The following is a 17,499-nucleotide window of genomic DNA, read 5'->3' on the forward strand; positions in this document are numbered from 1 at the left end:
AAGCCGAAACGTCGCGACTCTTATATCTCTTACGGAACATTGCCGGGGCTTATCGTGGTACGTTTTACGTTTCATCTTACAAGGGCAATTGTCTTTCTCTGACCTACGTTAACCGGACGTTTTTGAATTTCGTACTGTCAACGGGAGAAATACACATCTATGGCCTCAAGTTGGGTAACTAGCGGCAGCAATCAGACAATGACGGGGATGAATGGCACAACTTGAGATATTTATTAAACTTTTTACTTTTAAAGTAAACATTTTTTTTGTGACGACAATATTGTCGATACTGTCTGTTTAGTCGGTCCCGAACTCAGGCTGACTAAGATTTCACATCCGAACACTGCAAAAAACAAACAAAACGAATAAGAAGATAATAATATTATAATAATAATGATATTTCCAAGATCGGCCTGGAAGCGAATGTCAGGGCTAGAGGCGATATTAGGCTGACTGAATTATTATTATTATTAAATTGTTATCAATCAGAAATAATTATAAAAGCGGCTTCGCAGAGAATACCGGTACAATACCCGGTAATGTTCATATGAACGACAATTTCTAACTCAATATAACTAATAAACCGTCTCAGTTCTGGTGGGTTGGTATTTTCAATTCATTTATTAATCAATCAACTTCATTATCAAAGAAATATTTCTTTCACGGCAAAATAACCACGACGAATAGATCGGTATTAGGCAGGCGTCTGGGTAAAAGAAATTGAGCACCGAGAATGATAACGATTTCCAACGAAATTAATATCGAAATTGATTTAATTATCGATAAGTCAACCGTGTTCTGTATAAGTAAAAGAACTGACCCGATAATGCGATAAAGTGCGGGCCGACGGATCTGTGGCCCCGGTCCATTTGGGCATCCAGTAATACGGTATCCAGTACGATCGTCGCGGATACTGCTTCTCGAACACTTGTCGATAGTAGTACGCCTCTTTAGTCAGCGGCGTGTTTACCGGGTATTTCTTAGAAGCGTTATTCATTTCGTCGTCGGTTACCTGTAGAAATATGTTGTTTATACCGATGAAACGAATAGCGATAGTAATTTAATTTCTATAGCGCCATTTTCACTGTGGTGCAATGTTCAACGGCGCTTTCCATTTAAAATTTGGTATTATTACCACAAGCCTATAACTATAACCATTTATCAGTCATCTCTCCCCGGGGAGAAGTGATATTGGTATTAGCACAATCCTATATCTGTAACTATGTATCAGTCATCTCTACCTGGAGGGAAGTGATATCGGTATTATTACCCCTAGCCTATATCTGTAACTGTGTATCAGTCATCTCTCCCTGGAGAGAAGTGATATTGGTATTATCACCCTTAGTCTATATCTGTTACTGTATATCAGTCATCTTTCCCTAGAGAGAAGTGATATTGGTATTATTACCACAAGCCTATAACTATAACCATTTATCAGTCATCTCTCCCTGGGGAGAAGTTACATCCGAACAGCTTCATCATCTATCCGACGATTAACGCTTAAACATTTTTATTTTTTTTAATCTATTTACACACATCGGATCGGTCTTTAAACGCTTACTTTCGATTCGACGTGTTCTTGCAGTATTTCGAACCAGGATTTCTCTTTCGACGCGATGCCGTCGCTGAACGCTTCTTTCGGGCGCCACAGAATCTCGTGCGGTATCAGACCCGTGTTGTCGAACGCTTTTCTGATCAGGTATTTCTCGGTGCCCTCTCTGGGCTGCCTCATCTCCGACGGCAACGAGAGAACGTACGCGGTGAACTGGTGGTCCAGAAACGGCACTCGAATCTCTAATCTGGAAATTTGCAAAATTTGAAGCTTTTTATTTCATGAGAAACTCAAAAACGGGATTTCAAATCGAAGATTCGTCTTATATGCCCTTACAAAATTTCTGGTTTAAGCCTATTATGAAATGCTTGTCAGTCCAATGTGAAGGATTCTCTTTCAGTCACAATACTTGCAAAAGGGGCTATTTTCCAAAATCTATGGGAGCATCCGCCGCCCCTCTTTGTACGGTCCAGGGTACGGTCAAAAGTTGGTTGAAGATAACCGGCGGATAAATACCATAAAAGCAATGAACCTTTAATTGTCACCTATCAACTATCCACTGGTTACCTCTAACCAACTTTTGAGCAACTGGCCCTTGCACATGAGACATTTCTTTATTTCATTAAAAAAATGAAAGCCGTCAAAATTTGAGTAATTCGTCTTTTACCCGTTAGCGGCCGTCGTGCGATCTCCGCGCAGTACGTCGTACATGTAGAGATCTTTGAGCAGACGGCGAGATTCCTGGTCGGCAGACGACGCGTCCGGCGCCTGGTGGAAGTAGATGTATCCCTGTGCCAGTTCGTCGGCGCCTTCCCCGGACAGCACGACGATCGTGTCCGTTTTGGTCGATATGTATTTACTGATCAAGTACATCCCTGAAATATAAAATGTTCGGAAAGTCGCATGTAGTTTGTGTAATCAAATAGACAGGCCTTACGCGGGCTGGCAGTTTTTACGTCAATGCCAGCTTAGGAGGATTCTAATTTACTTGGAGGAATAATCTTGATGAAAAACTAAGTTGAAACGTTGAAAGTAAACTACAGCCCGAGGAAACATTTCGGACTCATTTTTCTTTACTGTATCGCGGGATTTTACCGCCGAATTACTACTGACATCATCATAGATACAACGAGACGTGTTAGTACTATATTGGTTGACTAGTTTATTAGAAGCACGAGCTTTCGTTACTGTACCTTCTTCAGGTGAATGAAGCGACTCATTCACCTGATTAAGCTACTATACATTTAGCTCGTGCGTCTAATTAACTATATGTACTATATGTCTTGTTGTATTTATTCTAGACACGGTACACGGCTCCTCTACGAATCTTGAGATCATCATAGGTCTTGTTACCGACATCAACTAAACAATCCGATCCACGGAATTTTCTAAAATTCCTGACGGTCCGATTGTAAAATGAGGGTTGTCGTTGACGCTCAGTACTCACCGACGGAAGCGCGGATTGTCGTGATATCGTACGATTCTAAATGCCATATAACATCGTTAAGAGCTTCGATTCCTTCTTCAGCAGTGAACGACACTTCATAGTGCTCGCTGCCTATGTGATCAGCTACCTATAAATGTATATACTAGGCTAATCATACCTTGGCACTTCTTTTTTAAACTGCAATGAAATTTGTAATCGGTTCATTTTCATAACTGCAAGGGCCCAGTTTCACAAAACGGTTCAACTCCTAAATCGGTTTAATATCTTCGTTAATTCAGTTTACTTTAAATCGATTTAGGCCTTAATTCCATTTGTGAAACTGGGCCCAGGTTTGCTATTGTTAGTTTCATCGTCATTGAAAAAAGGAAGTAATGTGCAGGGTAGATAGACGGCCGGCTGAGTCAACTTTTAAGCTCAGCAGAAAAGAGTAACTACGAATCCATTTTATCCCTTATAAATCTAATTTCAGACGCCTCATCGGGCCTGGCGTAACCCCAACACGCTGGGCTTCTAATCGCTTGATATATTATATCCTCGTGCAAATTTACCTTCTTGGCAGCGACTACATCGGGACTTCCTTTCATACCGATTGAGAACGTCTGTAGCGGGTACTCGTGGCCCGATTCTTTCATGTGCTTCGCCGTCAAAGCCGACACCAAACTGGAGTCGAGTCCACCTGTCGGGAAGAAAATAATGATAATTTGTAGAGATGATTACGCCCGGCATTTGCGACAGTTTTCTGCCAGTTTCAGAAAAACGGTCAACGCTTAAATCATCTAATTTCTCGATTATTTAAAAACAAATATTTTATTCATTAAAATTGAAATTAAAAGATACACGACGTTTCGGACTCCCTCAAGAGGCCATTGACAGAGCGGAAGAGTCCAAAACGTCGAGTCTTTAGATTCTAATTTTCCGAACGAAATTGGTTTTTAATCTTTAACAGTTTGTATATAGTGGGTTTTTCAACTCATCATCTGTCATAGTACGGGCGATTCTACTTTCGTAAATTCAGTTTATCTTATTAAATCGATCGTGGAACTAAACCTGTTTGTCTATCCAGGAGACCACGCGTTACCTGATAACATGCAGCCGATTCGCCTGTCCGAGGCGAGTCGTTTCACAACAGCTGCTTCCAGTAAATTACGTACATTCGCGTGTACATCACCGTCTGAAACATCAATTCAACTCGTACATTATTATTCTATATGATAATATCTTCAGAACGAATCTATAAGGGAATTTTAGACGCCATAAGCATTTCTGAGCGTAGTGTCACTGTTTATAACAGCGATTCGACCTCAGCATGTGTTATATTTTTCATTTATTTTTTCTTTTGAGCGAAAACGTAATAATTTATGCTGCGAAACAGCACTTATGCAAGTATCGCATCACATCACCGTCTAGAAGAATATTTGGACAATTAAGAGTATAATGGCTTTCGTTTTTAGAGCCAATACCATATGATAAAGGGACTGGGTCATCGCTTGAAATAAAACAATTTTTTCTGATGGCTCACCGGTTGTCGTTACGAGCGTCTTGTAAACGGGAAACTGGCCGATATCGTGGAACCTAAAACTACGTTTCAGTATAGCGTCGCCGATACCGTCCAGTTCGTATTCCTCCACGAAACCGGGCGGAAACGGCTCCACGTGAGATTCGTTCTCGGACATCTTGTGACACAGGCTGATGAGTCCTGAAACGAAATCCGACATATTTGCAACAAAAAATAGACTGAAAAAATGAATATTCGCCTCGCGAGAAGCCGATTAACTCCGATAACACGTTTTGACTAATGGTTTTTCAATATTTGCTATTGTTCACTAGGAATTCACAAAAATATAAGAGACATAGCTATATAAAAATAAGAGACATAGCTGAACTAGTCGGAGAGCACCTGGGAGAACAACGGGGAAGAACAAACTCAAGAAACTAGGAACAAAAATTGTAAAAGGTGTCGATACTTAGAAACCACTAGTCTTAATAAATAGTTGTGAGTATTTAGATAACAGTATATACACCTGAGTTGTTATTTATTTTTGGTCTCGGGTCAAAATTCAATTTGTGTCGTTGTGCGAAGCTGAGGAAGCATACGCTCTCCCACGATATTTCGGTTCCTTCTTCGGGCCGCATAACACAACAAAGATTGGCAGAGATTTCCAAGTAATGTTATAATGATAATATTAGAGATATCGAAAAAATCCGATGACATTACAAATGTTGAAACATCTAAAATCTCTGATGATACTAATGTATCAATTTTTTCTTGTAACTAGAGAAACGATACAATGTACGATAGAAATCTATGAATTCGGATTAAGGGATAATTAGGAACTACTAGGGATTACAGGGACTAGTAAGGATTACTACGGACGGGCTACTAGGGACTACTACTGCATGGGATGATTACTATTGCCCACATATCTCCGAATAAGTAAAATCTGAATCACGAATAAAAGTTTACATGGTTCCAGATTAAGTGGACCAAATATTTCATCCGAATTAAATGAAAATCCGCATTGAAAAATCCGAATCAAGCCGGTTAGTTCTACTGTAAGTTATTACCTTTCGCTTCTGAGCACACGGCTAGAAAGTTATGAGGCGTGTGCAGGCGGAATGCCGGACGCACACCGAACGTGTCGCGACCGACGAACACTTTACGGGCGCGGGTGTCCATTAACACGAAGGCGAACACTCCGTCCAGGTGTTTGGCCACGAATTCGATGCCTCCTTTATCGTACAAGTGAATGATGACCTCTCCGTCGCAAACGGTCGCGAAATTGAAGCCGAATTCTTTGCCGAGCTGAAATCGAGGGAACACTGTTACAGTAATAGCCCTTATACTCCACAGATGTGGAGAATATTAGATTAGAATCCGCTCAACGTAAATTCAATGGATTAAATGCGAAATCTATATTTATCGAGAATTAAGATTAGAAAACACTAAATACACGACTTTTTGGACTCTCACTACCAGATCATCGTCAGTTGTCCCGTTCGAATAGTGTCATTCGTCGGTCAGAGCAATGCTTAGCTCCGTTTATCTTCGGGAGGACCTCCATATTTGAATCCCCCAAAACGTGGCTTCTAACATATCGTCAGTAGCTATTATCGACTTATGTAGATATGGCTTATTGCGGCCAAAATTTGATTTTGAATTTGAGAAACACTTTCAAAACTGAGAGACCAGCTGGTTCGAATTTTGCTGGCTGCTTTGTGCAGGCAACACTTCGAAAGGCCGTGATCACGTCGTGAGGTTTAATGAACAATCTGATGAGAAAACAAGATCCAAACGACGTAAACTTAAAACAAGACGGGATACCTTTTTTTTCAAAAAATTTAATGGTTTCTCTGATGAAACCGCGGAACTGTCAGACATTAACTAACATTTCAATATCTACTGTGGGCTTTTGATTGTTAACTCTAAACTGAGATTAACATTAGACCAGTCAAACCGACAAGATTTTTAATGAGCGCGCACCGCGATCTGCTACTTACCAAGTGGTCGTTGTATATTTCGCCGTTGTACATCAACCAATAGTGCTCGAAATTCGGGAAATGCAGCGGCTGCATTCCGTTCAGGTCGTCCCTGATCGCCAGCCGGTGAAAACCGAAACAGCAGTTTTTGAAGTGGTTGATGTCTTCGATGCGAAACGCGTCCGGGCCTCTGTGCCGGATGCTCATGCAACTGCTGCATTGCTTGGCCACGTCTTCTTGGCTGCCGAATATCGCCCAAATTCCGCACATTTTCACAGTCCTCTCTCTCTCTCCCTTCTAACTCCCTAGATCAGATGTCGACGATGACGATTTGTTTACCTCGTATGACCGAGTTCTATTCAAACCTGTGAAGAGTATAAGGAAAATCCCGCATAGTTCATCATAACTATGCCTTCATTCTTTGCCCGGGTTGGTGAATGTACCTATATGCTTTTAGGTCGTTGATCTTTGACCCATTTTAATCGTCATTCACGGCAGCAGGAAACCCGTTCCTACTACGTTGTCAATATTATTAAGGTAATAATACATATGACAATATATCACATTATAATGTATATAGTTTGCGATGACACACGTGGCACTTCGGGTATCAATCTCTCAATACTCTAGATTCATTTCTTTAATTCTTCCAAATCTAAATCGTGTCGTGAGATTCTTCTTAGCATGGATCAGCTGGCAGATCCGTTTCTCACTAATTCGTGTAGAATGTCGTAATTGAATTGCGTTAAATCTCGCAAATTATTAAAACCGCTATGAAAATATTTACAAAAGTCCAAGGTATATTGCTTCGGATGAAAAGCATAAATTGTCATTTATATCGATTCCAATAGGGTATGACGCAATGCCGGGTTATGCCTGGCTGTCTGCAGTACTAGAGACAGTACTGATCCATTCCACTCGATTAACAAGAGACATTTGGCGTATTGCATCATTCCATGTCGATTCTTTTTCACTCTAGCTGTTCGCCCAGGGTTCTACGCGAAATTTTTCAAACGGCGTCGGAATAAAATACATTGACACGTCGACAAGCTTCGTAAAATCGTATATACGATAAAAGCAGCTTACCTGAATGTGAGTGTGTACCGGTACTGTGAGCGTGGGAATCGTAGCTGGTGTGTATGCCTTCACTCCCGACCGACCGACACCTAGTGCCATCTATGTCTGCTAGCATCAAAACAGTTCGTGACGTACCATTGAATAAAACGAGAATGGAACATTGAATCTTTACCAGGCTCGTGCTGAGGGGTGGGAGGGGGGAGTACGGTAGTAGCGAACGAACGAAAATCTTCGAAGCGCCCTACAAAAAGTCAGTGTCAAAAAAGTTAGGTCGAGAAATTTGGATACAATATTCATATTTTTTTGGAAAATGAAAAGTTCTCAAATGATTTATTCAGGTACTCGGGCCCTTTTTACGGTGCCATTTTTCTGGAAATAGAACTGCCCTTCAAAAGCTTGGCGCGGGCAACAAATATATGATGTTATTAAACAAGGAACTTGTTTTTAGTTGGTTGATGTTTTGACCAATGCATACGAATACAATTATGAAGAAAAGAAAATTGAAAATGATAATATACTGTTTGGATAATGAGAAGGATCGTAGCCTAAATGAATCATGTGATGTGATTCCACCTTCTATATATGGCTTTCCTAACACGGGATCGTTTTGATATACGGAGAATTTTGTCCCCTTTTTAGAAAATCTGATAAAGACGAACTCGTTTAAAAAAATAACATCATTGAATTAGAATGATTTGCAGATTTCGTTGTGAACGTGTCGTTATCACGCGACACACGTAATATACAAGCCTAAAACGCGCAAGAAAAAAAGTTCAGTCATAATGATATTTCTGAAGTGTTATTTGCATTAAGTCTACTAAAACAGTGCTCGTATTCTGTTGATTATCATGTCGTATCGTATTGGAATGATTTCTATAACTCGGATCTATTGAGATTTGAACAGGTGCGGAACAACAGCAGCAGTTTTTGTATATATATCTATATATCTGATCGAGTGTCAAGCTGCAGCTAGTACAGGCTGCGTATACAATAGTCATAGATATACGATATAATACACCCACTATTTTTTTTTTAGTCAAATGAAAATTTACTATCTAATATACATGAATCATCTAGAATTGTTTGTAGGTTTTACCCCTCATAGTGTTAGAACATCTGAATCCCGCCATCATTTTTTTATGATTTATGATTTGTTACGAAAATGCATGGTAGAAAAAGGAAATTGATGACTTCGGCCTGTGGAATAACTATAGACATTCAGGGGCCTTGCAAAAATTGTATGAAACGTTTTCTAAGATTTCGGGAACTTGTTCAATATCACGTTTGCATTAAATACGTTGTATAATCGAAATTAATGGATTCCGCTTTACTCGTTAGTGTTACGACCTTAAATATCTCATCGAGTTGACCCGATGTAGACTCGATTGAGAATTGGGGAAAATTGTAAGTCTTACCAAATGAATTGGAGTAAAATTCACCGATTTGACCAGTATCGCGTAATGAGTACTGCAATGGATGTTAATACGTGGCTTTACTTAGAGACCATTTTGATTTCGATTATCATACGGTCTTTACGAATATTGGATTTGAAAGTTTTAACGCATTTTACCGGCCTAGATAGTGTCACAGCCTATTTTGTGGTCACCTCTATGGTTGGCTGCCCGATTATAGTTCGAGTCGAGCGAGCGCGCGAGGTACTGTAGCGGGCAGCGTTACTGGCGTATATCAGTACACCTGTACGTGGGCCCCTCCAGCCGCGACCATATGGCGCGAGTGCGCTAGCTACCGTTCGTTTTATTTATTTCCTACAGCGAGTAGTTCGATTTCCACGTTACGAATTTCCATAAGACGATTTTTCGTGCTGAAAAAAATTCGATAATCGCCTGGCGAGATGATGCCGGGTTTAACTACAGAGCCTACGTCACGCGCGTTATGGTAATATGCGGAGATTTGCGAGCGATTACGTATATGAATTCGTGATCGGATATAAACAGTAATTGACGCATCGTGTTGATTAAAACAGCTGCTGGTGAGTTTAACTGATCTTCTTCTCTCCGTTGTTACCCGGCGACCGGTTTCATAGACTGGTATTACCTTTAACCCTATTCATTTTCAATTGACTGAGCCCCGGGGTTAAAGGTAATGCCGGTCTATAAAACCGGGCCCGGGGGCATACACGCATCAATATCATTTCGCTAAAAACTGCGGCAGTCATTCCTAGAACCGCATTAGATGCAATTTTCCTGATAAGAAATGACATTGTGACTGGGCCTTTTCGTATATATACATATGTGTATAGGCGTCTAATTTCTGGTATTTCGAAAATACGCTGAAGGGCCTTGTTCTATACCGTACTGCGCTGTTGTATTCAGACGTAAATAGGGTCCTATTTCGTCCAACAAACTGTGGAACAGGATCCCTCGTGTAAGCAAGTCCTTGCGGTTGTTCCCGCGGGGTGAAGTAAATAGTTCAGACTTCATTTTTAAACCCGACCCCCGTCCTAAAGCAAAGTACACAGTGTATGACATGATTAAGTACATGGCTGCTAATTAAAATGCCTCTTGCTCTACTCAATTATGTTAAACATATATGACAATAACCGTAATCGGTATACAGATGGCCTAATATTGACTTCTTTTTTCAAACGCGCAATTTGTTACCAATTGTTTTTTTTTCATCGAGCAGCATCGAATGCACACAGATCTCTATGGCCCAATTTATAAATTGTGTTTCAACGCTATTTTTCGATAGGTCTGCGCGACGGATATTCAAGGCTACTTCGTCGTCGTTTCCTTCCCCCAAATCAAACATTCTTGACCGAATAAATCGAATAACTGAATCCAATTCGAATATACGAAAACGGTATTTCAATGATAACGCGTGCTTTTTCTATTATTATTCAGCACTCATCGCGCGGATTTGACGCAGTTCGATATCTGGAAATAGAAACAAGGAGTTATATATTTTACTAAATCGAAAGGCGGCAGCTCGCCGAGAGTGTGCATATACACGAAACCAGTGCCTGGTCGTCGTTTAAAACATTAGACTCGGCTGGGGATTTGTTAATTTACTCGATTCGAGAACAAACACTGGTGACATCTGCAGCTATATCGGCCTCCCCAGAGATTGACGATTAGCGATCAATTATAAACTACTAGCTTCCCTGTTCATGGAACGGGCGGGCGGCGCGTCACGCGCGTGTGTGTGAGTTTACGTACTGAGCGCTCGTTTAAATAGTCTACATATATATTTTATACGCGCCCGACTTTTCTGTTACACATACGCTTCAAACTCCCGATGAAAGATTATCCGAGGATTATCGCGTGGAATTAACGACACGGTCGAGGATTATATCGCCGGCGTTCAGCGAGGTATCGCGCCGGAATGGGCAAATTGTCGGATATACGATTCGCGTTCGAGCGGCCGAGCGCGTGTTACTATCCCGGAGATGAGGTTACGGCGAGTCTGACTCTCGTGCCCGACGGACAGGTGAAAATTAAGTGTAAGTAGCTATCAACGTTTTCACATCTTTATTTTGAAAATATTCCACAAACCAGTCGGAGTATATAGGTATCAGAAGTTAATCCGTTTCAGGGGCAGATTTAGGTGGTGTTTACAGGGGTCTGGACCTCCGCCTTCCAAGTGAGGTTACCGCCCTTTTACTCGAGACAAAAATTATCAAACCTACAAATTTGACGAATTCTCTCGCATCTTTTCTGGTGGACTTAGCAAAAATATCTACCACCGAGAATGAACCCCACTCGCGGCCTCATATCAATCGAAGAACGGCCTTCCTTTTGTTTTAGACCCCTTCTTAGGCCTTCTTTGTTTTAGACCCCGTTTTAGGCCTTCGTTAAAGAAGATCCTCCCTAGGGCCGATTTTAAAGAAAGTCCTCCCTAGGGCCGGTTTTATAGAACTGGTACCGTATCTAGGTTAAAAGTAAACACTTGCTCCTAACGACACCGTTCTCGTGCTCCAAAATCAATCTTCAAATCCTGAACGAAGTTAGATTTGAATCGATATTTGAAATGTGTGAAACATTTTCGAGGATGATTTTTTTTTCAGGAACTATATACGTGTTACCAGCATATATATGTAAATGTATATATGCGCGTGTATTAACTTGTCTGTTTTACTTCCCTCATGTTATCTGTTTAACTTGCATCACGGAAATAGATAAAATGATGATATGATATTGTGATGTGTATTTTTTCAATGCAGCCGTTACGGTCGAGTTTCGTGGATCCGCCGCCACCAGATGGCGATCTGGTTTACTAGGACGAGCCAGCGAACAGTTGTTATTTCACGACGTCCAGGAATTACCCGTCCGCTGCAGTAAGTGTAATCAGAAACATCGGCAATTAATCAGTAAATATCATGTACGAAAGTGTCCTTGGCATGTTAGAAAAATATCGGGATAGATTTCTCCTTCCCAAATTTATTTTCTATTTGTATCTTGAAAGTGATGAATTTCTCTATTCGATTGATTGATTGATTGATTGATTGATTGATTGATTGATTTGATTGATTTAATTGATTGATTTAATTTAATTTGATTTAATTTGATTCCTATATAGTTACTGGTTGTGTTCCTTACAAATGGCACCGGTCACACCTGTCGGGAACGTTACAGGGGTTGGATCTTGAAATCGAAAATCTAATTTTCTTACCTTTTTCTGGCGAATCTTCTGCGAGTTTCTTCTTTGGTCTCCCACAAAATATATCGTATTCATCGGTAATAAATTGTAAAACGTGATTTATGTAAAAAGTCTGTTACACTGACGTTTGGGATAAATTCACCTAAATGAAGTGAATGTCTAAAAACAGATATCCGAAACATCAGTGAAAAGGTTTTCTTAATCTATTGTTCGTTAAAACTGTAGATATTTTCAGCGGCTTAGTCTGATTATAAATTTCGACGTATACAATCTATTAACACTATTTCCAGGCAACCACGAAGACGGCGACGAACACGAAACGTTGACCGAGAAATGCGAATACGACCGTAAAGTGTCGTTCTCGTTGCCGGTGTCTCTGCCTCCGTCGTTCGTCGACGTGCCGGCCGCCTGGTGCAGCTCGACACCGACCGCTCAGATCGATTACTGCGTCTACGTTAAAGTTCAGTATTTCGGCTTCAGTTTCTCGGACAGTCGCGAGTACAAGTTCAACGTTCACCCGGTGTTAGATCTGAACACTCAACCGCTTTCGAAGGTATCAGTTAGAAAGTCATTTGACCCATTCGTATATGACCTACAAATTCAATCGTTTTAATGTTTTGAATCAAGTCTGTATTTGTTCAGACTCTACGGTAGATTCCGCAAAAACGTGACTGATTTCGGAGCCAGTTCCTACAGTTGGGATTTAGATTGTAACATTGGACGTAGCAAGAAGCTCTATCGACAACTAGGTTCTACATCTAACAACTTAAGGCCAGTCTAAGCTCATTTTGGTTCTATAACTAATTGAACAACTTAAGACCAGTCTAAGATTATTTTGCTTCTATAATCAATCTAACAAGTTAAGTTCAGTCTCTGATCATCTTAGTTCTACAGCAAAACTAACAACTGAAGATCAAAAATTTAAGGTCGAAGATCATTTTGCTTCTATATCCAAATCAACAACTTAAGACCATTTTTGGAATGAAGTCACGACTGTGGAAATGGCTCCTGTGGTTTCTGTTGCTTGTATCGTCAATTTTTCTTTGTGAAGCTTTCCGTGAATTCGTTGTGGTTGTCGAATATATTATGAAGCATTGTTTCGTTGCAGCAAAGAGCAATCGATGAAAGGGAACTAGTGCTGTGCGGCGTGTCCGGCTTCATCGAAATCACGGCTATACTGGAGAAACGCGGATACGTACCCGGCGAACAAATCAAATTCCAGTTCACACTCGAAAATAAATCCGATACGAAAATCAAAAACCTCACAGTCAGATTGAAACAGGTACGGTGATATTTTTTCTTATATAATGTTTGCGCGTGTGCGCACATCTTTTTCAAAAACTGAAATCTAAATTTTAGAAAAACTTTTGACTTGATGTTATTGTGATATGTGGTTTGTATGACCTTTAGTTAAGAATCAAGCGCTGGGCCCAGTTTCAGAAAAAAGTTTACTCAAATTTTTGGTGTAATTGCTATTGGTTTGTTCATGTTTTGATGAGGACAACAATTCAAACTTAACGGTTTTCGGCTAACATTTGTTTTCTGAACAGATGATAATAACCATTGTGATAAAAAATCACACTTTCGGGCCTATATTTTTGGTAGATTTTGGGATTATATTGGGTGTTTCCCAGCGTCGCGTTCGTTGGCCTTAGCGTGAAAGTTATGAAATTATCATTAACCTTCCTTCGTCGATGAGATTTACAACGAGATTTTTTTGTAAGGGTTAGGATTTGAGTTAAGGGTTAGAGGGTTCCATAGGTTTAGAGGATAAACTATGCAATATCATTAACCATAATTCCTCGATGAGATTTAAAACGAAATATATATTTCGTGTGTATTGTGTAGTTGAGGAGGTATTACGCCGACACGTGGTTCGACGAGGAGAAAGCCTGTCTAGAGCAAGAGGACAGCATACAGAGCGTCGATCGCGGCGGTATAGCCGCCGGTACGACCGATAGTTGGGACGGTTCTATCGACATTCCACAGGACACGATGCCCAGCATATTCCAACAGAAATGCTGGAACGTATTCATCGATTACTACGTGCAGGTTTGTGCTCGGAGTTACTCGGAACATTACCCGCGAGGTTTGCTCCGATGATTTTCTATTTTTCGACGCTGTAAAAACCGTTGATGCCTAGTGCAACCTCGTTACAGCGAACTTCACCGGACCAGAAAAGTCTTAAGTCTGAAATTTTATTATTTATTATGTAATAACCGATAGTTGTTTATATCCAGTTTGAAATTAATTAGATTTTCTTACTTTGGACGAAATTCTATTATTTATTATATCCGATGAATCTTTGTATCCGAGTTCGTTGTAACGAGGTTCCGCTGTATGCGATATTCAAGGGGTTCTCTGTGAGTCGATGTGCACTATGTCATCAATATTGGCGTTTCAAAATATCGAGCCATACATGTGTTATTTTTCAAGGCGTCAAAAAACTTTCAAGCTAATTTTCGATTACTTTGTTTTTGTCTATGCAGCTAGGAATCGAGCTCGGCGGTGTCGGTGGATGGATGGCCGGTAGACAGGAACTCGGTGTGTGGATCCTGGTCGGCACAAACCCGTTAAAAATGGACACGACCGCGTCCGAATGTTGGTGAGTGATAACGATGTCCCGAAGAAATAAGTAGGCGATTCATATTAAGAATCTATTAGTCTATACAATTTTTGGTTGAAACGCTTCGAGATTTCGCTCGAAAAAATTCAACGAAACCGTTATGAAATCGATGCTTAGTTCTGAAGTTACGACCTACGTTTTAAAAAAGTATTTTCTTCATATTTTCCTTGTAGAAGATGGTAATAATATCGGGCGAGAAGTGTTCGATTGTGTTGTGATATGTGTGGAGCGACTTAAATGTATAATTGCTATAAGCGATATTGAGATTTGGTGCGCTTGTGTATTTTCGTTGCGAAATATCATCTTTTATTCTTTCGTCATTTTGCTTTGTAACGGTTCTTCACCTAACACGGTACTAACTTAATTTGTTTGTGAATAGATATATCAAGACTAATCGAGATACGGCCGGCGACACCGTTCGTTTCCAGATCAGCCGAATTGTTATACATGTTACTTATGGCCAATAAAAATATTGATTTTCTAATAAAGAGTATCAGAATGGTTTTATTTTCGGATCGGTACGCTAGTACTCTTACTGGAATACCAAACAGCCTTCAAGTTTTTCTCTTTGATTGAACTGGTCCGTCGGATAGAGCGGTTTATGATATTTTCTACGTACTATCCTAATGTACGCATTGTCTCGGCCGAATGATCCGTTCAGAATCGACAAGTATTGCCGTTACGACAGCTATATCGCACCTACTATTATAACTATTAACCATTTTCAAATTTAACTCTGAAGATTGGTGGGAGGATTCCACCCGAAACGTACGAAAAAAGAACCAAATACAGTTGTTTCGATGATCCATTTTACAGTTATTAGCCGCCATTTTGTTAGGGTACTTTTGTCCTGTATTGTTGGGTCGTTTTTTCTCTTTTTTAGAAACAGTTTGTGACTTATTACATTTCACCTGTCCCTGGATGGATTTTGCATATTATATATTATATAATTGAAAACTAGAGATTCACGCAGTTTAAATGTTGTTTATGTTGTCAAAATCCAGGCAGGGACAAATGAAATATGATAAAACACGAATCGCAAATACATTGTAATTTTGAAAAAGAGAATAAATGACCCAACAATACAGGACAAAAGTATGCTTACAAAAATGGCGGCTAGCAACTGTAAAATGGCTTATTGATATTGCGGGTTTACCTCAATCCATGAAAGTGCTACTGTTTCTAAGACGCGGCACTGCCCGTTCGCGATGCGTCCCGCTGGTATTATTATCAAATCACTTTAAGATATCATATTTGTAGTAGCGTTCATCGTGTCGCTCGTCGGTCTGAAGCAATCTAAAGATCGTGGCAGCCGCATTTCAGAGATTGACACTCGACGACGACTCGGTACCAGTTTATGATGTTTGATTAACTAGAAAAAAACCACAAGTACCGGGTACAATAATAACCTATATATGTCGGAGCAGTTTGAGTTGCGTCGGCGATTCTAACGACCTGGATATATTTCTGCTTTCGCGAACAATCCTGGAATTTGGGTGAACTGTTCAGAAATGGTTTCTCAGAGGAATAATCATGTCGGCTTTGCGGTCATCTTGATATTGTGCGCGATAATTTCAACAAATGCTTCGGCCGAAGTTGACCTACGACGGCAGAACGGCCGCTTCTTCGTGAAAGGTAAAAAATTACGTGTGATTCAGTCTTCGCTTCGAGTATTCGATCGGCCTTTGTTTCGAATGTAGAGATTTGATGAGAAGGACCGAAAAAGGATTTGAATTTTTCTAAAAAAAAAAAACTTTTTCTAGGAGCAAGTTCGGAAAAAATGAAGAGATTTAGTAACGCAATACGACCCGGCGAAAGATTAAGTGAGCAGCAAAATTTGTTTTCGTGATAATCATTCATAATCGAAAGTAAATAACGAAATTAATATTTCAACGTTCGTCTTTTTATACGCTTTACAGGGCGCAGCGCCGGTGAAACAGTGATGACGTCATACGGCGGAAGTCGTTGCTGGTACGACGGTTTCAAATATATTTGCGTCGGAAAATAGTCGAACATCGAACGATGAATTGTCGAATATTTTACCTGTACCGCGTGTCGTGTGTACACCGATCAATACGTATTAAAACGCGATTACTTTATCGTATCGTGGGAAAAAATTTGAGATTTTCATTTATTTTTGAACACTCTCATCGAATTTGTGTCGAGTATCCATAGTTCGGGATCGAAATAAATTTCGACTCATAAATAGCAGTGTCAATTCGATTTGATTCTGAATTTAGAAAATGCGACATCAAGGTGTATGTAATATCCACCGTCCACTGACTAGGTATATACTAGTTCTATTGGTCTGCTGGGCCCAGTTCCACAGTTGTGAGTTAGAGTTAGTTCATTTTCAATGTTATTACTCTGAGCCAGATTTTAATTCACAACTGTAGAACTGGCTCCTGGTTAGCCCGCCTTCTTTGTATGTACGAGACCCAGGTTTGAACGCACCTAATTTCGTTGTCACTTAATCGTTACGACGTCAGTCGAAAGTGAACTAACTACAAATTATCACTCCGATTCCCTACGGAATAAACGCAAAGGGTAACGAGGCCGGCCGTGGTTTGTTATCGACGGTTGGATTTCACGAAGACCGCTAATCGGTGTTAAATGTTATATTATACCCACTTCATCGACGGATAAAATCAGTATTTATTCCAATCAAAATCCAATAGATCGGCCATCTGGACCTTGCAC

At 40.2% G+C, this 17,499-nt stretch overlaps 3 protein-coding genes across 6 annotated transcripts in view; 2 read left to right on the plus strand and 1 right to left on the minus strand.

Annotated features, from left to right (window-relative positions):
• The window catches only part of LOC141913078 (elongator complex protein 4-like), a 33,958-nt gene that overhangs the window by 14,570 nt on the left and 1,889 nt on the right, over window positions 1-17,499 (plus strand). The window contains exon 13 of one of the 2 annotated variants that reach the window (XM_074804522.1): window positions 2,854-2,885. The exons of the other annotated variant lie outside the window; for it this stretch is intronic. The gene's annotated coding sequence lies outside the window, so the exon portion shown is untranslated. Of the gene's footprint in view, window positions 1-2,853; window positions 2,886-17,499 lie in introns of those variants that run through there. 2 annotated transcript variants of the gene reach the window in all.
• Window positions 213-17,499, minus strand: part of LOC141913074 (asparagine synthetase [glutamine-hydrolyzing]-like) — a 164,671-nt gene continuing 147,384 nt past the window's right edge. Inside the window, exons 1-11 of one of the 2 annotated variants that reach the window (XM_074804517.1) lie at window positions 7,563-7,660; window positions 6,498-6,841; window positions 5,565-5,802; window positions 4,519-4,695; window positions 4,078-4,170; window positions 3,548-3,675; window positions 3,000-3,126; window positions 2,220-2,427; window positions 1,562-1,799; window positions 821-1,012; window positions 213-343 (exon numbers count right to left, since the gene is read on the minus strand). In XM_074804517.1, coding sequence (XP_074660618.1) covers window positions 323-343; window positions 821-1,012; window positions 1,562-1,799; window positions 2,220-2,427; window positions 3,000-3,126; window positions 3,548-3,675; window positions 4,078-4,170; window positions 4,519-4,695; window positions 5,565-5,802; window positions 6,498-6,746 — 1,671 coding nt within the window. In that variant the 5' untranslated portion in view covers window positions 6,747-6,841; window positions 7,563-7,660 and the 3' untranslated portion in view covers window positions 213-322. Of the gene's footprint in view, window positions 344-820; window positions 1,013-1,561; window positions 1,800-2,219; window positions 2,428-2,999; window positions 3,127-3,547; window positions 3,676-4,077; window positions 4,171-4,518; window positions 4,696-5,564; window positions 5,803-6,497; window positions 6,844-7,562; window positions 7,661-17,499 lie in introns of those variants that run through there. The other variant, XM_074804518.1, reaches the window with a different exon arrangement.
• On the plus strand, window positions 10,662-15,284 carry LOC141912809 (arrestin domain-containing protein 3-like). 2 transcript variants are annotated; one of them, XM_074804212.1, is made up of 7 exons: window positions 10,662-11,016; window positions 11,737-11,850; window positions 12,464-12,726; window positions 13,282-13,455; window positions 14,022-14,225; window positions 14,663-14,778; window positions 14,976-15,284. In XM_074804212.1, coding segments are annotated over exons 1-7 (990 nt in total). In that variant the 5' UTR covers window positions 10,662-10,898; the 3' UTR covers window positions 14,977-15,284. The 2 variants fall into 2 exon arrangements, with proteins under 2 accessions (XP_074660313.1, XP_074660312.1); XM_074804211.1 differs by having other exon boundaries at window positions 10,663-11,016; window positions 14,973-15,283.

The sequence above is a fragment of the Tubulanus polymorphus genome, chromosome 11 (assembly GCF_964204645.1).
Source record: "Tubulanus polymorphus chromosome 11, tnTubPoly1.2, whole genome shotgun sequence".
In the NCBI taxonomy this organism is placed as follows: Eukaryota; Metazoa; Nemertea; class Palaeonemertea; order Tubulaniformes; family Tubulanidae; genus Tubulanus; species Tubulanus polymorphus.

What these genes read in the sequence shown, in the direction of transcription:
- LOC141912809 (XM_074804212.1), top strand. Translation starts at nt 10,899, where the DNA reads ATGGGCAAATTGTCGGATATACGATTCGCGTTCGAGCGGCCGAGCGCG. An exon ending in CGGACAGGTGAAAATTAAGT is followed by an intron (nt 11,017 to 11,736) that starts GTAAGTAGCTAT and finishes TTTTCAATGCAG; the next exon opens with CCGTTACGGTCGAGTTTCGT. An exon ending in TCATCGATTACTACGTGCAG is followed by an intron (nt 14,226 to 14,662) that starts GTTTGTGCTCGG and finishes TTGTCTATGCAG; the next exon opens with CTAGGAATCGAGCTCGGCGG.